General features: G+C 32.0%; 1 protein-coding gene and 1 pseudogene across 49 annotated transcripts in view; one reads left to right on the top strand and one right to left on the bottom strand.

The window, feature by feature from the left end:
- The window catches only part of RIMS2 (regulating synaptic membrane exocytosis 2), a 581,405-nt gene that overhangs the window by 187,891 nt on the left and 365,910 nt on the right, over window positions 1-27,604 (bottom strand). For 27 of the 49 annotated variants that reach the window (XM_072774142.1, XM_072774143.1, XM_072774147.1 and 24 more), the window contains 2 exons: window positions 17,856-18,035; window positions 16,849-16,958 (listed from right to left, as the gene is read on the bottom strand). In XM_072774142.1, the coding sequence (XP_072630243.1) occupies window positions 16,849-16,958; window positions 17,856-18,035 (290 nt within the window). Of the gene's footprint in view, window positions 1-13,388; window positions 13,458-15,995; window positions 16,029-16,848; window positions 16,959-17,855; window positions 18,036-27,604 lie in introns of all 49 variants that reach the window. The other 22 variants (XM_072774146.1, XM_072774145.1, XM_072774148.1 and 19 more) reach the window with 4 other exon arrangements.
- LOC140604321 (ragulator complex protein LAMTOR5 pseudogene) lies at window positions 24,372-24,749 on the top strand (annotated as a pseudogene).

Genomic DNA, 27,604 nt, shown 5'->3' with positions numbered 1-27,604 from the left:
ATATAAATCATAACATAAATCATTAATTTTATACTGTTTACCTTTAAATCCCATTAAATATATGAAGATAATAATTATTTTTCAAATAAATTGTGATGCTTTATTGAAAATTTTTTAAAAAGCAAGATTTTTTTTTACAACCTATTTCAACCTATTTCAATTCCCAAAGTAAATTCCAGCTTATTTTATTAAATTTTCAGTACGTGTTTTATTAAAATAGAATTCACAGAATAAGCCATTTATGCTGTGGCATTTTTCCTTGCTCTCCAGGCTTACGTAATAATAACTTTTTCTCAAACAACTTATTCTTCTCCTTAACAGCACTATCACGATGTGGTAACTTAATCATTAATATAATTAATTTTAATTTATGCATTTTTGCCAGAATATAAGCTCTATGAAGGCAATTGCTGCATCTGTGTTGTTTACCCAAATAACTCAGTACTGACCACAATTCCTGGCATACAACAGGAGGGCAATGAATACTCACTAATAAGTTCATTTATGCTGACATATTTTAAAGCATAAGTTTTAGAGATGTAAGATGAACTGAGTTACCATATAAAAATACATAACACCGTTACTATAGACACAGTCATCTTAAAGATACTATCACTATCAGAAACACCATCCTAAAATTTTGAATAAAATATTCAGTGTACTCTCATCCAATTACTGATTAAAACTAGGACTGATTATTCCATTTATTACCTTTGCCCGTTGCTTCTCTTCCTTTTATCCCTTTTATTCCTTTTATTTTATGGTTCAAGTTTTTGTCTTCTATTTAGTAAATAATACCTCTCCAATTAAGAAAAGAAAGGAGAGGAAAATAAAATTGGTTCGTTTTAATTCATTTGTGGAAATAATGAACTAAAGAGACTACTGAACTCACATAATATGCTATTATTCCTTCTTGCTATTGTAATATTTTTAGCTGCAAAAGTTGTAAATAAATCATTACTAATATCTGGTATAGTGCCTTGACAGTACTATTATTATTGTTGAGCTTTGTATAGTACTTTTTAAGGAATCAAGTAATTTCTCTCCATTAAAGTACTTTGATTACATATATTACTTTTAATTACATATATCATATTTAATTATATATTGTGATGCCTTTCCATTAAGGTACTTTAATTTTATTCAAAACAACCAGATATATAAATGACCATTCGTGCTTAAATTAGTCAATTTTTCTCCTGTAGAAGTATTCTTGATAACAAAAAAAGTATTTTTTTCCAAAATATGTAGAATTCATTTTCTACACATATCTTGAAATAAATTGTTCACCATTCTAATTTAAGTAGGCTCTAAATTAAGTAGGCTCTAATTTAAGTAGTGAACACACTATAAAGTTCACACCAAAATGAGAAAAATGAGGTACAACAAGCACACACACATTTAAAAAGCATGAAATGCAATACTTATAGTCTCATGCTTTCAGTGTTTTTCCAAACCCTGACAAACCTGGCTCAGATTGGTGTTTCTTTTTCGGCAATGGTTTGTCATCACTTATTGTACCATTCACCTTTTTCTGCTGGTCTTCCCATGTAACTTCTAGTACAAACCAAAAAACAATAATCAGAGCTTGTCAGAAGTATAGATAATGTGTGTAATGAGAACCTAAATATGCTTCAGGAACTTAATTATCTTTTAGGTTTCCCCCCTATGTTTTCCTATATATGTTTAGTAGTCAATATTTTAAATACAGGAATGTGACAATTGAATTTTTTTATAGGTTTCAAAATCCAGAGCACTAAAATTTATTTCCGTAAACTCCAAAATTTATTTTCAATAAAATGAATGGGGCTAAGACATGAAGAAAATATAATTAAAATGCCTTGGCAAATAAAGTTTTTTCTTAGTTGATATTAAATAATACTAATTTATTTTAGAAATAAACATTTTGCTAAACATTGTGTTATGGTGCAATAAAATGTTTATTTGGAATCAAAATGCAGACTTCCACACATACCAAGAGAGAATCTATAAATACATCTTAATATATGATAAGATATATGATATAGATATATGATATAAGATATATGATAAGACCAGTTTTTTGTTACCACATTTAACACTTTCATTAAGTAACAGAAAAATTTATGTGCTGTGGGGAAATAAATTCAATGGAAACTATTAACAGTTGGGTGTCATTGAATATGAGTTATTTGGCTTATCTAAGATTATTCAGAATTATTTGTAATAGTGTATAATATGTTTAAATTCAACAAATATATATTCAGTACCTACTATAATTCAGGCATGCCTACGCACTGGGAATATATTACCACTAACAAAACAGAAAAGAAACCCCCATTTTCTCATAAAGTTTATATTCTAGTGGAAGAAAGAGATTAAATAAGATAAACAAGTAAAACGTTTTGTGACTTAGATATTGGTAAGTGCTAAGAAGGCAAACATGAAGTAGGTTAAGGAAAAAAATCAAATGTCCAGAGTGTGACAAACATTTAAATAAGTTAGACGTGGATAGCCTCACTAAGAAGACAAGTTTTGAGTAAAGAACTTGGAGAAGTAAGGGAGTTAGCCATATGGTTATTTGGGGAGAAGGCATTACAATCAGAAAAACAGCACATGCAAATGTCCTAAGGTAAGAGCAGATCTGACACGTTCTAGAAAAGCATGGAGATCTCTGTGACTGGAACAGAGTGAATGACGGGGAAAGTAGTATAAGATGAGGTTAAAGAGGTAATGAAATGGGATGGGGAAGTACAGATCATGTAGGGCCTTGTAAGACTAATTGATCCGTACTTAATCTCATAGCAGCATTCATAAATACTTAAGTATACACTTGCCTGTTTTTTATTCACATGTTTCTAAAGCTATATTATAAGTAGCTGGTTACTATCAATACACATTTTAATCTCCATTAAGTTTCACCATGCCATACAAAATTCTTTGGTGCCTTATCCACCTTTGGTCATAAATAATGGAATACTAATATTTTAAAATATTAACCTAAGCAAAACATAACTATGAAGATGAAATCACTATCAAAATGGAGAATATGCTATATTGCAACATCAAATATAGGTAATTTGGGATACACTACTATTTTTGATTACTTACACTGTTACAATCAACTGCATTAATTTAAGGGTTTTCCAGTTCCTAAACCTGAAATAAATGCTATTAATAATAAGACATTTTATTCTGGCCCAACATAAATCAGCTCTTGTGAAGAAACAAACTCCTTAATTTGGGAATATTAAAGTTACACTTACGTGTGTAGTTGAAACCCTGATTTTCTAATTGGTAAATAATCTGCTAAAGATGCAATATAGGACTCTGGACTGGTAAGCAATCTAGATAAAGATACTACATTTCAATCAAGAAAGTAGTGGAAAGAAAAATCTGAAGAACTTTAAAGAATACACAAACTTTCTAATAAATTCCAAAACTCTGGTTAAGCCCTTTTTAGTTATAGGAATAAAGGAACTGTATGCCCTTTAATTCAAATTAATCTGTAGTATCAAAAACCAACAGACTAATTTTCCCATTTTGGGGAAAATAATAAGCTCATTACAACAGTATTTCTTGATTTTGAAAGACTTGCACTTTTGGTTATCCAACAATATAATATGAAAGACTTAACAAGCATTACAGAGTTGTTCCTAAAATCAAATTTGCTAAAACCCTATATACATTTGTCATTTTAAAGAGTTGTCCCACCACTTGATAGTTTGTAATGTTACAAAATAAAAGACATGATAATTTTGAAGTAAGATTGTGTATGTAGAAGTAGAAATGGCTTGTTTTGAAAATGGTACAGCCTATTTGTAAGTCAGCAAAAAGCACTGTAACACATAACATGTTTACTCTTTATAAACACTTTGAATTGACATTTTAGTTGAAGAGAAATTTATAGTCATTTGTCTTGTGTTGACAGGGTGAAGTTAGCAAGTATTTGTTGAAAACTTATATGCCAGTAACAAAAGAAGTCCCATAACCATCAATTTATAAATGACAGCCAATATAACAATGAAAGAAGACCTAGATCAAGGCTATCAATGGTTGATTAAAAAATGCTATAGAAATGTTACCAGACTGAGCCAGGAATGGTAGCTTCTAGGAACATTTCTGCCATTAACTATGTGTACAATCTTAGGCAAGTTTCATACCCTCTCTGGCCTCTTATATGTTATATTTGAAGTGAGGAAGTTGGTCTTGAAAATTTTAAAGTTTTTTTCCCTCTCTAAAATTACAAAGTTGTTCTTGCTTCTTATTATCCTAGCCTAATAAATCAGATTTTGTGGAAGAATACCTATACCAGAGATGATAAAATTAGGACATTGAGAGCCTAGAAGATTTTCCAAAACTTCTAAATGTAACTATTATTAAACCCTATGTTGAAACTCAAGGTCTATTTTAAAACAAAATTAAAATCAGAAAAAAACCAGAACTGGCTACCGACACATTAATTCATCACCAAAAACCAATACCAAGAGCCACCCACATGTAGCCCTCTTGGAATTATAGGCCATAGTATTAAAATGAAATTAGCAAACTAATTTTGTATCAGGAAGATGTTCAAATTTTGAAAGTATATCTGAAGGTTGTTTTAGATATATTAAACAAAAACATAAAAAATACCACTGATGGAACACCTTAAAGTCTTTTCTTTTAAGGAACTACTGTGATAATTTAAAAAACAAACTAGCCTCCTTAGTGTTAAGTAATAATGAACTTAAAATTGACATTTAAGTACAAAGGGCTAGCCCATGATATTGTACACCTACTACCCAAGGGTAAAAAGTAAAAATCAAAGATGAATAATGTAATTTAATTGGTAAGTATTACGTTGAAAGAATATACATCAAATAGCTCAGACTAGGAATCCACTCAAGTACACACAAAAAAATTTGCTCTAGAGGGATATATATATATTTTACTAACACTGAGTATTTTAAAATTGAATTGAGTAAATATTCAGTTGTGAATTTCATTTGTAGATGGGAAAGCTTAAAGACTGATTTAATAAATATTAGATGATGTGAAGAATGATTTTACTCATGAAGACTTAAGTATGAAGTGAAATTTTAAGTGACATTTAAGAAACCCACATCTTCAAAATAACTATTTCAGCTACTTTCCATCACACCTGGTAGCTAACCCTACAAATGCTACAATTCAAAGGGCACAAATTCTTACTTTAATAAGTCTATATTTGTATAGTACTGTATGCTTCAATTGCTTCCACACTCAGCATCATATTTAATCCTATAGAACACAAGAAGGACCTTCTATCAGGTGGTTGGTTTCAAGTGGTACATAGTAAAGTCAGGCCCTGAGCCAACGTCCAAAACCTATGTTCTTTCTCTAGTCTTGTATCACCTTCCTAAGATCACGTTATTTTCAACAACAGAAGATGGTTTTAGGATTACATTTAGGAAGTCAATGATGGAATGGCTTGAATAATGGTTGAAGTATGCAGAAAAAGTATGAGGTAGAAGGGGGTTTTTCACTAAATCTGATTAGCCAACTGAGGCTTTGGAATTATAGAAGAAATAAAATGAGGGAAAGAAAAGTAAAATAAGGAGAAATGGCCTCCAAGAAGGGAAGGAAAGATTAGAAAAAGAGACTTTAAAATATTTGTTTATAAGTACTTAACTTCTACAATTGATTCACTTAGATCTGTGGATTTTACTGAGGAGGGAAATTTTTAAATGCATTTATTCTTCTTCTCACTCTAGTTTCAGACCATCGTAGTGGACTATTGAAATACTCTAAATGGTCCTATTTCCTCTCTTCTCTTTCAAGCCGTCTTGCTCATTGTCACCGAGTTAGTATTCCATAATACAGATGTGATTGCTCACCCTGTTAAAAAACATGATAAATTCCTTGCTTTTTTATAATAATATCCCTGCATCTTTTCCATATAATTTTTGGTCAAATCGTCATTCATTTAAGTTGGCAAGGAATGCTGTGCTTAAGAAATATAAAATCCATTATCATCTAGATAGAAATCAAATTTGGAAATTAAGACATGGGTACAGTACTTTCCTTACCCTAGAAGCATTCATAAGAATACTCAGAGGCAGCAAAACAAAGCCTGTCCATACCCTAAATGCTATCTAACTTCTAGAATGCTTATAGAAGTAAGTATTTATTACAGAGACTGTCAAAATTATTATTTTTGGTTCCTTTGTAACCTGTGTTTCCCCCATCTTCTTCCTCTTTCCTTTCTTTCTTATCTACAAGGCTATCTATGTTTGAAATAATGTCGGCAACTATACATTGAGGCTCAAAAGGATAAAATATTTTTTCCTTCTGTATGTTTAGGGACATGAGTTTTTGATAGGTAATATGGTAGTGTTTATTTAATCTATAATCCTCACAGTGAATGACTCACTAACAACCAATTAGAGGTTGTATCTGTTAAGTTTCCAAAACCAAACAAAATTAACAGTAACAACACAGACAATAAATTGGAAACAAAACTATCTGAGACTTTGGATTTCATTAGCTACATTCCAAAAACACTTAATTGCTATAAAAAAACTTCCTATAGGATATTTTATTTTACAGAAGAGGAAACTGAGGTGAGGAGATATTGAAAGCCTTAGCAGAAACTGAAAGCCTGGGAGTAGAAAAGAGCTTAAGAGGCATGTATTGACATCCAGTGGAATACTCTAAACACTATTAAACTTGAAAAGTACTAATAATTTAAATAGTTCTCTTAGAAGAAAGTATTCTAAATATTTGCATATTGATTTTTTTGCATATTGATTTTTATACATGGATTAAAACACATACAAATGTATTATCATATGCCATAACTAATGCTGCAATCTATTGTTTTATTCCCCCTGGTATTGTTTCTTAGGTAAGCTAGGTGATCAAGAACAGCATCAAGATGAATAATTTCCTAAAAACTATTGAACAATATATATTGAATAAATGGTTCAGGTTTACTTTTACAATTAGGTGTGCTTTTACTTTAAAAGTTTTCAGAGCGTGTGCTGAAAATACAAAGTCAGAGCAAGATATCACTAAGAAATATAAGTACTAACAGCTAACGCTTATATGGTACTTATTATGTGGTAAGTATTGGTCTGAGCAATCTAAATATACCACACTATTTAAGAAAGCAAATTTATAGCATATCTACATAGCAAGTAACATTAGTCAGAGCAGACTAATAGACTAGAGTAGGGCTAGTTCAAGGCAGAATTCATCATTATCACTTTTCCAAGGTATTTAGTGCTCTACCACATTTTGCAGCATCCCACTCCTTGCACCTGACTTTTTCCACTCATAGGCTCTAACTTGCTTCCTATGAAGAGCTGTATGTAAGGCCAATCTCCACAGAAATATTTGCATTTCAGTGATCTGGAAAGCCTAAAAGCTTTATATTATTAGAATAATTAAGCCATTGGAGAATGGCAAAATATGAACTATGACAAGTGGAAGAAATATGTTAGGCTGAAACCCTACCCAGCATCCCTCAAAACTTACCTCTTTGTATGTATCACAATGTCAAGACACTTTATAAGTGACATGTTAGAAAATAATTTTAGCAGCTCTGTTGTGTTATTCTCACTGTATTCTCATTGTTTTATTTTGAGACATCCTCAAAGCAGGGAACACATCTGATTTGTCACTGTATCTTCAATAACCACCTGGTACGATATGCTGATAATAGCACATATTGGTTGAATTGAGCTAAACCATTAGCTAATATTTAAAATAAAATAAATGGTTGAAACCCATGCAAGAAGATTGCCACTTAGGTATGGTATAGAAATACATACATTGGAAGTCAAGTCTAGAGATCTGCTCCTATGTGGACTGAGGAAAGCTGATTATCCTCTAGAATCCTGCTCCTTTGTCAATGAAGAAAAGTAGTCTTATTAAAACATTTATAAGGCTCCTTCTAAACCTAAAAGTCTTGATTCTAAATCTAGAAGCGAAGCCACAGAATACCAGAAGATACCTTGGTAAGCTATAGGGAGATGGTTGGGGCCAGATGGATCTACAAACCAGCAATCTGGATTTAGAAAACAAAACACAACGTGCAGTTTCCCACGTATCCTGCATACATTCCATTCCCATGATATCTCCCCTCAGTTCTAGATTTTTATTTCTTTTCTTGCCCTTTACAGCTAAACTCTTTCAAAGGTATCTATATTCATTGTCCCTCTTCTCTCCTCTTTTTAAAAAATCCATTCTCCTCAGCCTTCTACTGCTTATGAGGCCACCAAAACTGCTCTTCAGGAAGGTTAAAATGATGACTTCACATTTGCTAAATCTAGTGATGGTTTCACACTCAGCAGTTCTCTCCCACTTCAAGTACTGTCTTCACCTGTCTCCACTTCAAGTACTCAGACACTGCGCTCCATGGTTTCCCTTCCATTTCTGTCTCCTGCTGCTTCATTTTGTCAACTTCTAAATATGAGAGTAATTCAGTGCACAGTCCCGTGACCTCTTCTACACCAGTTCTCTCAGTGATCTCAACCAGCCTCATGGTTTTAAACCCCTCTCTTTATGAGGGTAACTTCCAAAGAATCCAAATCTCCAACCTGAAATCCAGACCATACTTTAAACTGCCTATTTGACATCTTACCTTAGATATCTAGGAAGATCTCTAACTTACATCCAAAACTGAGCACTTCATGTTTCCGCCAAACAATTCTTCCCAAGTTTTTTCCTGTATCAGTTAATAGAAACACCATATTTTTCCAGTTATGTAGGCCCCAAGCCTGCATGTTATTACTGAATCTCTTTCACCCTATCAGGTGGCTCTATTGTTGGCTCTATTTTAATATCCATCCAGAATCCAACTCTCCCTGTCACTGTGGGCTAAGCCACAGTCAACTCTTTCCTGGGTTATTGCAAAAGCCTCTCTATTTCTAATCTCAGTTCTTTCAGGTTAATCTCAACATGGCAATGACACCGATTTTATTTAAAAAAGAAATACTATATTACTTGAATCAAATCTTCGCATTTCACTCAGTGAAAACAAAATCCTAACACTGACTGATAGATAATATGAGTCACCTGGCCCAGGCCCTTCTGACCACCTCTACTACTGTTCACCTTGCTTACTCTGTCACACTCAAATGACTTCTTTCAGCTCCTTCAACAAGTCAAGCTGGCTCCCATTACAGAGCCTTCCTTCTTGCTGTTCTCTCTGCAAAGAACACTCTTCTTTCCAGGCCTTCAAGTGGTAACTCTGTCACTTTATTTTGGCTTCTGCTCAAATATAACCTAGATGGGAGTGCTTTTTTTCAGAATCCATTATGAAGAATTATTTAGCTTACTCTCTTGAACACGATCTATTTCATTATCCTGACTGGATTTTCTTCCTCATACTTGTCAGTATATGAAATGATATGATATATCCTTTTATTTATTATTTGCTTCTCCCAGTAAATGCAAGGATTATGAAGGCTGGGATTGGCTTAGAATGATTGTCATTTGAGAACTCTGAAACCAATTCCACCTATCAAAGGATCTGACCTCAATACAGGGTTAATGGAGATGCTCTGGCTGACTGATCACGTATCTCACTAACTGAAGGGCAGCATACACTATGTCTTTTCCAAAATGATATGTGGGCACTTCACAGAGAGATGTAGAATAAAGCTATCTTTATCTTTATTATTTCCTCCCTTAGCATTTTAAATCAGAAGAGAGGATGGTGATAAATCCATCATTCAATTCAATGCTTGGCCATTTCTAACACACGGTTAAAGCTAAAATTCATAGTTACGTTTTTTTTTTTTAAACCCTGAATACATAAGTAGAAGGAATAGTATATTTTCTCCAATCACAAATATGCTTTAGCCAATTTAAAAATAACCTCCCACCTTAATCTCACTCATGAACTTTCCTGTGAAATTCAACACAAAGAGTAAATTTGTCTTTCTAAAAAGAAAACAGCAAAAGGAAAAATTAGATGCTTAGACCTTAACCATAGGTAGGCCATCAAAAGATTATGTTAAATAAAAATGTGAATTGGTACATGTAAAATATACAGAGTTCTCATCTTTCAAATTTTTATTCATTAACTTCTTTTTATGTCCAAATATCCTATAAAGGATTGATCTATATAACAATAGTGATGTTTTGCAGTAAAGAGGATTTTTATGTAAATGATAAAAATACATTAATAACGAGCAGGAGTGACTCAACACTCATTGTCAGTAGAACTTTTCCATGCAAGATCAAAAGAACAGTAAGACTGCAGAATGGTTTAGCAGTGAAGGATTTAACAGTATTTAGGGTCAACTAGAGTTCAGAAAGCTCCAAAAACCTGCTGAAAGTACTTGTTCAGTTCATGTATTTACCGTGGTGACCTCCTGTGAAGTCTTATTCTTTTGATACATTTAAACATACTTAAATACAAACTGGCATCAAATATGTTTAAAACTTGTTGCACTTTAATAATTGAATTTAAGAAGAAATATCTACTTTTCAGAACACTGACATAAATTTCAGTACATGTGAACATATCCATTCATAGGTACTAAGCAAAAATCATAGAGGTTAAGATACAGATAAAATGACACATATGTAAATACACACTGAAAGCTTATTTACATTTTTATTGTTTTATGGAAGATGTTAATATTTTATAATACTTGATTTCATTTTATTTTGTTACATTATTTTTACCTTTTTAACCTATGATATCCTAACATTTTTCAGGAATTTTATGCTATGTTAATGAATAATTAACACAGTAAGAAACTCCACAGTAAGAAAAATTATAAAATTATTTTAGTGCTAATTAAATATCACAAAGAATATTGTAGACTTTATAACAGATGAAGACAGGGAAGAAAGAATATATTCAAGACTAAAGGACATTTTAGCTAATGTTACTGAAGCAAAACCTATTCATTTTTTAATTTGGTGCCATAACAAGGGCAAGTTATTATGATATGGAGAAATTTTAGAACATTGTTTTTTTTATGACCATCTTAAGATGATGACATCTTAAGTCAATACCTGTGGGTATATTTGATTATCAATTACTATAAAACATATACAATCCTACTGTTTTTGACAGAACAACAACTCAGTTGTGCTGGGTTATAGGGTTAAGTCACCAATAATCATAAGAAAACTAAATCGAAGTATTGAAATTGATAATCTTTTTCACTAGGCAATATATTAATTCATGTGTATAAAACCATGAAAAACCTACAAATATTATGTGTTCATTTAATATTGTTGAATTAATTATTAAGTTCATATCATTTTCTAATTTAAAATTCTGCTTAAAGTATTTTTATATCATTCCGTTTTAAAACAATTTCCAGATTGAAAAATATCTATGCTGTTTTTTTGCATGATAACTTGACCATTGTTTTTTCCCTCAGAATCTTAATATGACCAACAAAGCCAAACTTCTGTCTTTAATGCCATACATTTCAATAGAATAGGATTGTATTAGGATATTTATGTTTATTTAAGAAAGCATATTCACACATCAAAAAGGTCAATACTGAGTGTCTAATATATAGAAAGGCACTATTAACTTCATATTAGACTTGCCTTTTTTCCCATTATTAGGTGGGCTTGTTGTTTCTCCCTCATCGTCTTTTTAACATTGAAAACAGACAACACTGGTTAATAATTAAAGTCATTAACAACCAAATAAAAGTCAAGCACACCACAAAAGATGAAATCACACACTAGGGAAACAAATTCATGCATTAAACATGACATCTCACATTAATAAACACAAGAGTAGAGTGTATCCTTCCCATCCTATGAGGAAGTAATAAAAACAAAATCAGGAATAAAGAGTCATTTTATAGTGAGTTAGAAAGATTATGGTTATGATTTTATGCTAATTTAACAATTGATGTATTCACTGTTTAAGCTAATTTTGAGAATAACAAACTGGTTCAACAACCAGGCTTTATCTTAATGAAGTGAAAAATAAATAAAAATATTAACTACCACTGAAGCTGCCAAACTAGCAATTTTCTAAAAAATGATTTTCCTGTAGAAGCCAATTCACGAACAGTGTGAAAATATTTCAGTGTTCGTGTGGACTAGTATGAGATATATGGGAGTGGGCAAATAGGAAGACATTAATTGTACAGCTAAATTAAATTAAAATGAAATTCATTTTTTAAGGTATATTCTAAACATATTATTTCCATAGCATTGCAGGAAAATTGAAGATGTGTGACATTCTAGTGGTTAGAATATTAGATATTCAGAGCAGAGATAGTTACACATTTCAAGAAATATGCAGCTAAATTTGCCTTTGTTTTCATGATCAGATGCATTCTGATGATTATTCTCATCTTTGTGATATTAAAAATAGTTACTGATAACCAGCAAATGCAGCTTAGGAGGTCTTGTGTCTTACACTATAAATACTGAGAGAATGCATCCATGAAAATACTTGTTATCCACAGTGTACATGAAAACATTGCTTTCACACAGTGTAAAAAGAAAGAACATAAGGCACAAAAAATACACTCTACTGTTCATGAATGAAAAGTGATGATGAGCTAAACATGATAAAATTAGGACTGCAGTTATTCTTCATTGTTCAAAGAAATTAAAAAAAAATTTTTAGACATTTAAATTTTTTTTAAACTGACATCTTAGAAAAGACTAGGATTCAATTCTGTGTTTCAAATAAAAATAGTGAAAATTTGATAAGAAATGTATTAATATATTTACTGATGTAATATTTAAAATTTTAAAATCCTTTCAGGAGCATTCTGACAAAGAAAGTGGCAAAAATTATGACATGTAAACATAACAAGGACTTAAAAAACACCAAAATGAAGGCCCTTCACACCACTTGGAAGAGGACTCTTTAGTAAGAAATTATGATTGTCAATAAATATTAGAGCAATATTGAACTGGGAGGAAGAACAAGGATCTATGGTTAATTGTTCCTATTTTCAGAAAAAAAATTATGAAGAAAATTGCGATAGTCTCTGAAAGTTTTAATGAAATTTATACTCTGCTCTGTATTTACCTGTAATTTGCCTCTACAAAATAAAAATTCTTTAGAGAAGAGGCTAGGACTACAACATACCTCTACTCAGTGTAACCTACAGTAGGAACTCAATTATCAATAAATAAACACCTGAATATAGAGTTGGTATAAAGGATAGTTATGAGTTTGATTAGAGGCAGTCTATAATTTTAGTTTGATTTAAATATTAAGGAACATATTCAGATGGATAAATTAAATATCCTGGTAAGTTATGTAGATAGCTTATGTAATATTTCCCAATAGAATTAGGCAATTTATTTAAAAATCAGTACTGAAAAACAATCTGTTCTTTACTGTGCATTTATAAATTTGGAGCCCACTGTCTTATGTGAAATTGAAAAATCATACTTCTAAAACAGCATTATTTATTTTAGACACATAGACAGACCTGCCTTGACCTCTTCACCCTGCTTTTCTCCCCACTGCTCTTCCACATGCCCAGTTTCTTCATTAACTTCTGTATTTGCACAAGTAAAGAAAAAATAAAACCAGATATGTATATTTGTTACTCTTTGTGATAAAAAATTTCAAATTATTCACGATACAATGAAGGATTATAAGGAGACTAACATTATTTTTAATGAGTTTCTGACAGGTTACGGAAGCAAATTAAGTATTCTATTAATAAAGTATCATACTGTCTCCTTCTATGATGGCTTTCATTTGTAAAAGAGAAATTGTTAACTCTTAAAATATTTGCAGTATGTGCTGTGTAAATTTGGCAAAATACTTTGTCTATAAACTTGATATATTCTTAGAAAAATAATATTATATATATTTTCTTCTACAGAACAAAAAGAAATGGTATTATAAACTTTTATTTTTGCAAAATGCCAGTACATCAAAGACAGGAAAAATATTAAAAAATATTAATGCCTTAACAGTTGTTTAGTATGCTATACTTTTCTTATATTGTTCCTATTTTTTCTGTTTTTTAAGCAAAGAGAAGATAACCAATACTGTACCAGCATGAAAACCAACATATACAAGGTTTTGAATTAATTTAATTAACAGACTAAAATATAACCAAATCAAAAGGAATTAAACTAGGAGTTGCTCATTTTTTAGCCTTTGAACAGGGTGAGAAAAATAAACACGTCATTACTTTGCTTTTGAAATAATGCCATTAAATTATAACTCCTGACAACTTTTTAAGACATAATTCAAACATAATTTTATTTAGACCACCAACTGATAGCCTATTTTGGGGTATGCACCTTTAACTTCAGTCAGAATTTTGAAAACTTCTAAAAGAGATATTTTGTATCTCCATTAAAGCTAAAGAAAATCACACAATTATGTATCTGCTGAAGTTTTCATATCAGCATTTACAAAGACACTGCTGAAATCATCCATACCTTCAAGCAATTACAAAACAAACAGAAAATCCTTTTATCTCATACTGGAAATGATAAAGGAGGTTTACGCTCTCCTTTTTTTCTTACTTATAAAAAAAAAGAAAAAAATCACAATGAAAAGGGACATTAAAGGAAAACCATTATGAGGCAAAAACTAGATGGTATATAGAACATTAGTTGACAAGCCCATTAAAAACTTCCTCAACCCTGACTTTCAGTATCAGCTCTATCTTGACTTCCTGGTAGATTTATTATTAGAAAGAATGGAACTACTCACATCTCAATAGACTATTGCTATAAAAGATTTTTTAAAAGTTATGACATAAATTATATTTTTGACTTCATATGCCAACAAATGAAGTCAAAACTCTACCTTTAAAAGTCCTGGGAAGACAAAAACTTCATATGTACTACATAACTTGCTTTCTGGAAAGCACTTTTAAAATTATATACATTCATTCTTATATGAATAATTGAGAACTACAGAAATGCTGCTGTAATCTCTTTACCAGGCAGCATAAGAGACCATTAGTCATAATATCATGGAGTTGTTTAAAATCATGGTACATAGTATAGGAAGAACCTCAATATAGAAGTCCATAAATCATACAGTAACTAACAAGAACACAACCTGTTCCAAGTTACATAAGGCAATCAAAGTACTGCTGCTCAAATGCAGTGCACTTAAAATTTTGGTACAAATAGGTTATAGAAATTTTAATATAAAACACATTTTAATATAAACATCTAGAGAATGACAAGATTATTTTAGTGATACATTATACACTATTTGAAGTAGCTTTTCAATTTTTAAACATTTCATGCATTCATTCAACAAAAATTTATTGTGGGCCTATAATGTGCCACGCATTATTCTATGTGCTGGAAATTCATAAGTAAATAAAATACCTAATAATTCTTTAAATTTACAAAGTTAATTTCAGAATTCTTTCATTGGCAGATGAATTTTAATATTTATTTTTTTTTGAATTTTATTATTTAATAAATGTATGACACTCCAATATATCATGACTCAATATTTTCTCTTGAGTCATAATGTAGTGTTGATATAAAACTGTACATATTTAACTTCAGTATACTGTAAGCACTCTTGGCACAACATAAAAAGTGATGTGGGAAGTACAAACCACAATGACTGTCTAATTCAACAACTTTCTTTTCCAGAAAGTCAAATTTAATCATTGAAAGATCATCATAAATACAAAATGAAATATATGATGATAAGTCTCACTAGACTAGGTGTACATCTTCAGTGACATAAACACAGACTGCAATTGATATCTTTGGTTAAAGTCTTGCACAATATACAGAATTCTGCTTGAAAGGTAAATTACAATTTTTTAAAAACAGAACATTTTATCTTCTCATCTTAAAGGAAGCTCAACTAACTCTTTGTATTCTTACTTGGACAGAATCAAAGAAATTCAACTCCTTGTTATAATTTCCAAGTAAAACAAAAGTTGAATACTTCACCAAAAATTATAAAACAGAATCATTTTACTGTCTATAAAAGCCTACACAATGGATGGACATCAATTGCAGTTGGGTTTATTTTTGCCTACAGAGCCCCCCAAAAAGGCTGTCAGCACAAAACAAACCCTCCTTTATGTACAGACCTTCATAAGGTTCTATCTCCTTGACTCCATTGTCTAGGAAAAACAAAATAAAAACAAAACAAAAGAGGGAACCAAAGCACAGGGGTTAAAAACAACAGAAATTTCCAAAGGCACAAAATGTATGTCTTTATTAAAGAAAAATTAAATGGTGATTTAAATATATATATATATATGTATTTTTTGGCAAAGCATATTCAGTTACTAAATAAAGGGACCATTTAAAAAATGAGGTTAAAAATTATTATTTTCTATCATCCATGCTTTTAGAGGTCCTTTATCCAAGAATTTATAGATTGGGGAGTATGCTCATCTGTATATAAACAAATAGTGCTTCTTATATAAAAAAATTGAAAATATTAAAAATATCAGTACAACATGCATCTTTCTTTGTATATTCATGATTACCTTTTTTCTGGTACTCCAGTTTTGAGAAGGATCACCATTGTTGTGCATCAGCTAACCAGTCCTTTGCAGTGTGTGAAAATTGATTTGGCTAGTTACTAATAAACTTTATGTAACTATCAACAATTACATATACTTAGTTGTAGCAAAGAAATATCATCCAACTGCTTATTTAAGAGCATTAAGTTTACTTTTTAAAATGCATTTATTCAAAGTTTGAAAATGTGCAAGAGTAATAATGGTAAGTTATTTTACCTCCAGATATTATAAATTTTAAATGCAAAATATATAACATTTATAAATATATTTATAAATAGAACTACTAGCAAATGTGGCTAAGGCATTCAATTAACAAAAGAAGAACACTAACACAAAGATAGTAAAAAAAATCTTGATTCACCTTAGCTTCCATGTGCCTTTCCTACATGATAGAATTAGAAATAAAACTTACTTCTCTCCAATGTTCCCTTTGGCGGAAGTTGTGGAAGTTGCCGGCCCCTTCGTCCTGCCACTGGAGTACTTGACGGGCTTGTTTGGACAGACCCAGTACGAGGATGAGACCTACAAGATGCACCATTGATGTTCATTTTCAGTAGGATGCATGAAACCATTTTAATACATTTGGTTCATATGATAGCTGTGCAAGTGCAATTTTAAAAGAGGTTTAGCTGCTGATTAAAAAGTTAGGAAAGTAGGACAGAATATGGATATTTGAATGATTTTTGAAAGATGTTTCTACTGTTGTGTCATATGCATACATACACAGATACATGCACACAAAATCCTACAGTAACATCCATGGAATTATTAATGTAAATTAGTATTCTATCCTTACGAAAGCAATAGGAGAGTTCTGTTGCTCAAAAAATAAAACGTAATGTTTTACATTTCTTTCTACCAGATTTCCAGCTCTCAACACTAACCTCCCTCCCTTGATCCAAGGAGATTTTTACTCAGGCTTATGGTAGATATCCCTTTATTAGAAAATATCTCATGAAACTACAAATGAAACGCTGAACAATTCAAAATTTAGCTAAAGAAGATACTGGTTAATACATGATACTAGTATTGATAGAAAGAAACAAAAATTTAGTTTTAGTTATTGTCATTATGATGATTATCCCAAAAGTGATGTCTAATGGACACAAACAATTTCTCATTCTGTAGGAGAAGAACATGATAGTTATGAGGTGCATTATGGGGGATTTACCCAGGACTCCTGATAAATGAGAAATCACAAAACAAATGTGGTCAGGACAGTTAAAAACAAATTACAATGGTAGCCACACACTATTATATCCGCTGAATATAAATAGTGTGCTGACACTGAAAAGGTTAGTATTGATTGTTATTAGTGATCAGCCAAAGATGATAGAAGAGACCATTTAGCTCCTGGGAAAATAAATAGGTGTGCTGGTGGGGCAAAGGGGAGGTTAGTCTGATTGATTTATCTTTCACCTCGATAAGGCAGGTGAAGGAGGGGCAGATCTTCCAGTCATTAATGAAGGCATCGACCTCATGAGGTTTGTATCAGGACGCTCAGTGGATCTGGAGCGGGTGGTGGTCCGCTCTAGGAGAGGCCGTTGTTCTGTTGATCTGGATCTGTGATATGGCTGTCTATCTGCTGCTTCACAATCCCTGAAACGTTAGTCAAAAAGCAGCTCAGTTGATCTTTAGTGCCCTTCTGCTATTTGGTTATGATGCATCAAATTGATTTTGAAAAAGGTCATTATTTAAAATTATTGAATTTGTAAAAACATATTCTGAGCAATTCTCACTAAACTTCTTCAGAATTTCTAAGGAAACCAAAATCTGCCTTTAACAGCAATTCCCAATGAAGATACTAGGAGTTGCTCAGTTATAATCACTGACAAACAAAACTGCCTGCTTTCCAAAATGAATTCCCTAACTGGAACAGGTGAAATACGTGAAGTAGTCTATTTCAAAGAATTCAATGGCTTTTCCTAACATTTTCAAAAGAGTGAAGAAAATCATATAAGCATTAATTTGAAAGTCTCTAAGGCTGTTTGTTAGTATGTCAACTGAGCTATAAGAAGGCTTTTGGCACAAACATAGTGTATTGATGCACCAATATTCCAACAGGAGAATCCAAATGTTTTAAGAAAACACCACAATTTTGCAGGCTGTAGCCATATTTAAACACATGGTCACAGGAAAAATCACAGAAAACCGGTTAATCAGCCAATCTATGCCACCTATCTCAGGGAACTTTAGCAATGCCAACCGACACAATTCAGAAATGTATTAACAGATTGAAATAATAATGGTTCTGAAACAATGTGATCTCTTTGACCATAAATAAGACCAATATCAAAATCTAATCCTGTTGAAAGAGGTATACTCAAATCTAAGGAACCCATCATTATTGACTTTTGTATCCCTGGAATCTAGCATGCTTTTAACACCTAACATGTCATTGATAAATGATTTCCAACAGCAGGCCCACTATCTGTGAGACAACCCTGAGAACACTAATTTTGGCTTGAGAGCTCCAAAATAACACATACCACCAAATTATATTTCAAATCAAACTATGACCTCCTCATCTAGTTGTAACTACAAAAATGGAAATGCTTAGATATTATGAACTATAAAAACAAGCATTCATTTCTCCCAAGACGAATGTAAAGAACTTCTACTTTACCTATTAGTTTGCCCAATTTTATTTTTAATAATGAAAAATGTGGGCAATTAAAAAAAAAAAAGAAAAGATACACTTTCTCACATGTAATTAATTATATGGCATATAATTTTGGACCAGCAGACATGAGAACAGATGACTTTAGAAAGTAAATGCTGGGTTTATTCTACAATATATCATGTGATTTTCTTACACTTTAAATTCACAGGGTAATACATAAGTCAAATAATTTTTAAAATATTTTAAAATCCAAATGCCATGATATGATTGATTTCCTGAGTTAAATTAAGTATTTTTATATAAATATCTCTAGAATATGTCAAAAGAGCTGACATATACAAAGTGTAAATACATATACAATATTCAGTTACTTTCAAAGAGATATAAAAAAGGCAACCTGAGTATAAAAAAATCAAAATTCTATTTTTGTTCTTGAAAAACTATTTGAGAGAAAACACTTTTCTTTAGAAATAAATGTGCTAAATAGTTTGTTAAATGTTTTTAGTGTACGTATCTTTGTATACCTTCATCACAGTATATAAGCAGAAGTAAAGGAACATATATATGTCTTAGATTCATTAAAACCTATTTTTTTTAGATTACTAATCTTCACATCATTTTCAAATTTCCTATTATCTTAATAATAAACTGATCTTATTAAATGACATGTAGTGACAAAATTTTTTGAGATGCCTATGAAGACCCCAGCAGAAAATAAGGCTAATCTTTCATGTATTTATGTAAAATTTGATTTATTCTGATTTCATCAAGCAATTTTTTCCAAGTGAAAACTAAGATGTTAGGATATATACTTTTACTTCTTTGACACTGTATTTTAAATAATTGAAATACATGATAGTGAGTGAAATCCAGAGAATTATTTCAAATTTATTGTTATGTCCTTAAAAGGATATTGTTAGTTATAAAGCAAACAGGTCACTCTTTAGGAAACATCTCTTAGAAAAATTTCTCTTTAGGGAAAAGTTGTTTGAAGACTATGTCCATGTTTTACATTTTGCTTATATTTCTTCTCTCTATATTCATAAATAATATGTATTATATGATTTCCATAGTGTGAAAGGAAAATTCGTTAATAAGTACACACACACAAACACACACACACACACACACACACTTCACCCATAGAAGAAGGTAGCAATTTCCTAAAATGTCCACCATAGTTAAGGGGAATGGAAACCTACCATATTTTAAACTTTGATAACACAAGAGAGATCAATGCAGACTTCTCTCCCACAATTGGGTAAGAATAAGTCTTAATAGGTAAGAACTAAGATAATTGCTGAGAAAATTGAAAGCAGCAATGCCTAAGTCTTACACACCAGTCTTGTAGCAGGTTCTTTAAGATACTAAGATATAAAACTTGACACTTCCTCCCAAATTCTTAGTGAATTTTAGTTTTAAGATAAGAACTTGATTAATTTTAGGGGCACTTGGGTGGCTTAGTCATTTAAGCACCTGCCTTCAGCTCAGGTCACAATCCCAGGTTCCTGAAATCGAGTCTGCAATGGACTCCCTTGCTCAATAGTAAGCCTGCTTTTCCTTCTTCCTCTGGTGCTCCCCCTGCTTGTGTGCCCTCTCTGTTAAATAAATAAATAAATAAAAACTTTAAAAAAATAATTAATTTTGAACAGTAGCAACTGAGATGTGAGAAATATGTATTTGCAAGGCATAAACTATTTTAGGGTCTACCTTGGGTTCTTAACTTGGTGTCTATATTTCAGAGTAGGTTTTCTTTGTAATTCCACTTAATTTACTTTATGCATTTTATTTTATTTATTTATTTTTACCTTATTTATTTAAAAACATTCTTCTAAAAAGGATGGCCAAAAGTTTTACAAGATTGTAAAGAGTAAGCCATTTAAAAGATTAGGAACCAGGCACCTACCTATACATTTAAATCTTTCTTAGGTAAATAATCTTGTGTTTTCAAAAGTGATATAGTATCTAGTGATTTACTATCTTTCATAGTTCTATTTCTCAATAGATTGTTTATATTTTGTAACACGTGTTGTAACATATGTGTAGCATATGTGTAAAATAGTTCAGATTTTTGCATGTATCATTTACCTGGATAAATATCAATTACTGCTCTGTATTACTTAGGGGCCGCTATTCCAAGCTGCAAGCTCTTGCAGAGGATCCTGTTTAATAGCCCTTCCACAAACAGAGCTAATTCACCTTCACTGATAATACTGTAATAAGAGCCAGTATTGTCACAACTCAGCTTTTAAAAGCCTATGATAGCACAGAGAGAATTTGAACTGAGGATTTCTATGGAAAAAAAAATCATTTTATAATCATCTAGGGAAGTTGTCCATTTTGAGTCATTTTCCCCTTCACTATAGTTGTGATTTTTTAGATTTTTTAAATTTTTAAAATTTTTAATAGATTTTTTAAATTTCCAAATATCTGGCACAGCTTTCTACTTATTTCATTACTATTCAGTTTCACTCTCAGTTACATGCATAAGGGAGTTGTGCAATGTAACAGGGAAGAATAGGGTGGTGGGCATTCTTTTCTATAACCACTTATATTTCGATCATTGCAATGATTCAACTCCATAACAACAAAAGCTCAATGTAGCATCTCTGTAGGTACGATAAAAGAACACTAAGAATGCTAAAAGAAAGAAAGAAGAAAGAAAAGAAAAGAAAAGAAAGAAAGAAGAAAGAAAGAAAGAAAGAAAGAAAGAAAGAAAGAAAGAAGAAAGAAAGAAAGAGAAGAAAGAAGAAAGAAAGAAAGAAAGAAAGAAAGAAAGAAAGAAAGAAAGAAAAAGAAAGAAAGAAAGAGAAAGAAAGAAAGAAAGAAAGAAAGAAAGAGAGAGAGAAAGAGAGAAAGAAAGAAAGACAACCACCAGTACGATGCAAAATTTCAAAGCAATATTCAGATATCAGTGAATTGTCCTAGAATGTGGCTCAAAACTTGCTGTCTATGATAAATTAGACAGGCTTATTTCATATTTAGATTGTTAAGGTGTCATAAATAAATGTAACAGGTTTTCTTTAAAAATAAACTTGTAAAAAGTGAAGCTATTTAAGAATTATTCTCTTTTTTCCTCTTCATAAAGAAATTATTTCACTAATGCTGAAAGCTTAAATTAAAAAAAATTTTTTCAATGTATCTCTGAAGGACAATAAGTACATCTCTAGGCAAGAAATGTCTCCCTTGTATCCATATTGTGTAATACATACAGTAAGCTGATTAACAGCAGAAGCATTATACTTTTGATAAAATATACTGATTGTCTAGAGATTTTCTATGAATTAACTGCCATAATTGAAGAAATAAATACATGATAAAAATTTAAAATTAGGCATTTTAGGGTAATTAATAAAATATATACATATTTATATAACAAATAATTTAAATTATATGACTGAATTCTATAATTTTCTTGTTCATAAATTACAATGTACAAGTTTAACTTTTTAAAAGCTCTAATTTATATTATTTTTTATTTTATTTTTAAGATTTTATTTATGTATTTATGAGAGACACAGAGAAGCAGAGACAGAGGCAGAGGGAGAAGCAGGTTACCCATGGGGAGCCCAATGCGGGACTTGATCCCAGGACCCCGGGATCACCACCTGAGCCAAAGGCAGATGCTCAACCGCTGAGCCACCCAGGTGTCCATAGTTTATATTATTTTAGTATTGCTTCCAAGGTAAAGAGAATTGCAAAACACAAAATACTCACCATGGAAATCATGATAAATAAATAAATAGATACTGTGAACAAATAGGAACATTCTATTCTTTTCATGGAAGACGGATTAATTTATCCTTAGGCATAAGGACATCTCCTTACAGAACATGTCTGCTCTTTTAAGTGTACATTCTGTATGTTAGTTAAAAGTAAGTGAGTTTATTCAAAAATAATAGCAAAATCTAGTGTCAGCCAAGTTAACGATCTAAGATGTAAAACAGCAATAATACATATAGTGAGGTGAGAAAGCAAGACATTTCTACTGTAGAAAAACATATTACTATACCCACAAGCCTATTTTATCAATAAAAAGAGAAGTAAAGTGATCTCATATCTAGAGAAGTGTTTTCTGAGAAATAATTCTTATAGGAGATAACAGAAGAAAAGATTAAATATCTCAATTTCCTGAAGGAAATTAGGGACAGATACAATACTGAAAAATAAAGATATATTGTATTATTAAATATGCACACGAGAAATATATAAGATATAAGTGTCTTGAGGATATTTTGACACTCAACAATATTTTGAGTATTTTATTAAATATTTATAAATGAAAATTACAAATTATAAATTTTCATTGTTATTTAATTTTAATTTTTACTTCAAAAAATAACAAAATCACAAATAAGTACTCAGTAGCAATAAACAAGCAGCAAATTAATATATCTTTAAATATATATATTTTTAAATCCTGCAGTAATATAATTACCATCTACAATCTATAAAATTCTTACTTTACTAAATAGGTAATTTTCATTTTCAGTGGATGTTTAAGTTTAACAATATTTTGTCAATTGTAAGAAATTAATGTTATTCCACCAGGGTATGGCCCCCCTCCCATGCTTTCCCTTCCCAGGTCCTCAAATTTTCCATAAAATAACAAACACTTTAAAGATGTATGCCTAAAGAACCAAATTATTTATTGTAATATATGTATAAATGTGATGTAATGTTACTGTAATACATGTATAATATATGTTAATATATGTATACTGTAATATATATTACTGTAATATATGTATAAATGTGATGAGCCTTGGTCCTCACACTACAATGCTATGTTCAACAGTTTCAGTGATCAACTCTGGATAATTTACTAACCTTCCTTTGTTTTGCTAGGTTTACAAGGAGAGTGGAATGGATATAGGACAGTTATCTCATACACACTGCTGCCAGCTGCCCTTAGCTGCCACTTCATGTCACTACAAATCACACAGTCAGAGGTAGTAGTCAGAGGATCAATTCCCTCAACAAACACACACACACACACACACACACACAGAGCAAGAGTTATACGTATTTTCAGATATAAATACTAACTGCCTCAGTCACTATATGTTGTCTAATAATCAAGGAAAAATGATGAGAAACACCAAAAAAGCAAGAAAAATGGGGCCCACCGTCAACAGACAAAGCAATCAACAGAGTCAAACTCCGAGAAGACACAGATGTTGGAATTGTCAGAGAATTTCAAATAAGATAATTGTTATATTAAAGACTATATTAGAAAAGATGATGACATGCATGGAAAGACTGAGACATTTCAGCAGATAGAAACCACAAAAAAGAGCCATGGGGGGACATGTGGCAGAGAAGGGACACAATGTGCCCTGGAGTCTCCTGCTGAGGTGGATAGTGGGTATGATGGAGGAGACTCTAGGGCAGCACTTGGAGGACACAAAACAGCATCTGTCCGCTGTTTGGATCCTGGGTACAGATTCATAAGGACTTAATCTGGGCTACTGTGGGATCCTGTCAGATTAGCACAGTGGGTGACCTCTGTTCTAGACCAGTAAGCAGCTAGGTTAGCCTCTGACCCCACTGATACTCCTATGGTATGCCTAGAATCAGATAATGGGAATATCATTCTCCAGAAACATGATGGTATCACAGTGGCAGTGCACAAGGCCTCTTGTTGTCTTATGTCAAATTCTCCAGCAGCCTGTGACCTAGGGACTTAATTCTACCTATGTTAATTATCTTAAAGATCTTATATTGAAGATCCAGAAATTAGGCCATTCATTTAAAGTGCATTAGGGACTTTTCTATTCATCTTACAGTAAGATTTTTTACACTTTCTGGACTGACTTATCAAAATATTAGTAAGGAGGAGTCACATAGTCACATTTTGAAGCAGCAGGTCCAGGTCACTTTGCATACAGAATTTTTGCTATGCTCTATAAATCAGGTTGTGGGGGAGAGTCAAATGGAAATGATAGAAATAAAGAAAGCAAAATATGGTAAAATATTAGAGAATTTTTATGGGCTCAGTTTATAGCGATCTTAAGTGTCTAGCTAAGAAGTTTAAATAGGGTTTAATTTTTAATGAGAGTGACCTAAATTTTCTGAATAAAGGTAGTTTTTAAATAATGAATTAAGAAGCTGAATTCAGCAGGAGTATATAGAATAAATTGGAATAGGAAAAGGCTAACTTATAATAACAAGGGTGAAGATAGAGACAAAAGTATGGAAAACATTATAAACCACAATGTACAAAATATGCAATATACAGTACACAGAACATACACAATATACAGAATTATACAAACAGAATGTCAGGGTTAAAAGGAGTCAGAAAAGTCATACAATCCAATCTTCGTCATTAACTTTACTGTTTAAACTTTACTGAACTATAAATTCTTTGAGAGCAGAGACTTTTTTTCTCTCAAACATGTTTGACATCACCATATGAGTTAAATGTAAAAATAAACCAAAGAAAAAACCCTGAAATTCCAAGCCTCCAAAATGAAATGATGATCTATTAACAGAAATAAGAGGATTCTAGGGAGGAGTGATAGTAACTGCAGTTTTGAACTTAAATAACTGAGGAGTAGAAGAATATTCTGTACTGATATCAATCAGGTAAAGAAATCTGGCCTTCAAAGGAAGGAGCTGTACTGGAGAAATGGTTTGAGAAGTCACTGCATAGTGTTAATGTTTCAGTATTGATTGATTGGCTCATTCATTATTTCTTTTTTTTAAATTTATTTACTTATGATAGACATAGAGAGAGAGAGAGAGAGAGAGAGAGAGAGGCAGAGACACAGGAGGAGGGAAAAGCAGACTCCATGCCAGGAGCCCGACGTGGGACTTGATCCAGGGACTCCAGGATCGTGCCCTGAGCCAAAGGCAGGCGCCAAACCGCTGAGCCACCCAGGGATCCCCCATTCATTATTTCAATACTATTTACTGCATTCATATTATGGGCCAAGAACTATACCAGCTATTGGAGGTTTTAGTCAGAACCACAGAGATGATAAGATATGGGTCAACCCATAGTCAAAAAGTTAAGGACATGAGAAATAGGAAAGAAGAGAAGCAGACAGAGAACAGTCAAAAGGTAGAATGAGAACCAGGATAGTAATGCATTAGAGAAACTAAAAAAAAAAGCAGTGATTAATAATGGCAGGTGCAAAGAGGCAACACAGATAAATATGTATAAAAGCCTTGGCAAATAATAACCATGGAGGAAAATAATTTTAAAAAGTGCTGGAGGCAGAGGTCACACTGTCAAGGGTTGAAACTTCGGAGGTGATGGAGTGTTGGAAGCCTATGTAAAAATACATACTCAAGAAACATGACTTAAGAAAGAGAGAAATGAATCATTCTTAAAGTAGTTTGAAGGTGTGGCAGGATAGAAAGAGGATATTACTTAGACTTCATCAGTAATTCAAGAAGAAGCAAAATCATGAAAATAAGAGAGATTGAAATGCAAGAGAAACAAGAAATAATTAAGGAAGAAAAAGTCCAAAGACATTAAGTGAGGTTACAGTCAGCTACATAAACAGAAGGTGAGTTGTGATGGAAAAGAAAATACTTGTAAGAGAGAAGATTGGTAACAATGCAAAGAAGTTAAGACAAAAAGGAAGGTACCTCAGAAAGTATGAGTTACTTGGGCTGGATCACATTTCCTAAGGGCTCTCAGTACAACCTCCTGGATAAGGCATCTATCTCTAAGCAAACAGTTTATGCTCTGTACAGGAATCTCCTCCTCCCGTGACTCCGCTAACTTTGTTAGGATCCTTTTTCTAATTGGGGGCTTAATGAAGGCCCCTAATCCCCTGAGTTAAGACCACTCACTGGCTCTCTTCAAACTCCATGGCAAACCTCAGCACTACCGTAGACCCAGCTCAGACTCTTCCCAGAATCTTACTCAATTCTAGCCCTAAAACAAGTCCAGTTCTGGCATCAAAACAAGGTCTGATAAATTTAGGATATTTGAGGTAAATCACTTCTACTCAAGCATCTTATCTCTGTCATTCTGGGGCAAAGCTCAGTTGCCCCTGATCTCTCTAAATTCTTCATTTCCTGTACTCTCTTCTATATCATTTTAATCTCCTCTGATTCTCTTAGTTATTATTTTCAAAAATCCTTATTGTTAACAAACTTCTCTGCATCATTGAGGAATGGTTTTGTTCTGCAGAATGGGTTCTGCATATCCTAACCTTAAATAATATTCAGCTTAACCTTGCAAACCCTGCTTTCAGCGTAGCTCACATTAGCAGAAGCTGCTTGTTCTTTCATACTTCATAGTCCTCAGATCCAGAAGTTGGCTTCCTAGAGACACTCTGCCCATTACTCTCCTTCCATTATGTAACATCTCTAATTTTTGAAGCATTCAACTTAGCTCCAACATCCATTAACAATTCAGGTTGCTAGTATCTATCCAACTTGCAATCTTTATGACTTATTCATTGATAATTTTCAGAACTGGCTGTCAGTCACCTTCTTTAGCCTAATTCCTGTGGTAATACTAGGAGATTTTAGTGCACATGCAGAAAACGGTTCAGTAATCTTGAACTACAAGATCTTCAAA

This window comes from Canis lupus, chromosome 14 (assembly GCF_048164855.1).
Source record: "Canis lupus baileyi chromosome 14, mCanLup2.hap1, whole genome shotgun sequence".
In the NCBI taxonomy this organism is placed as follows: domain Eukaryota; kingdom Metazoa; phylum Chordata; class Mammalia; order Carnivora; family Canidae; genus Canis; species Canis lupus.
This window is presented reverse-complemented; position numbering and strand designations above follow the sequence as displayed.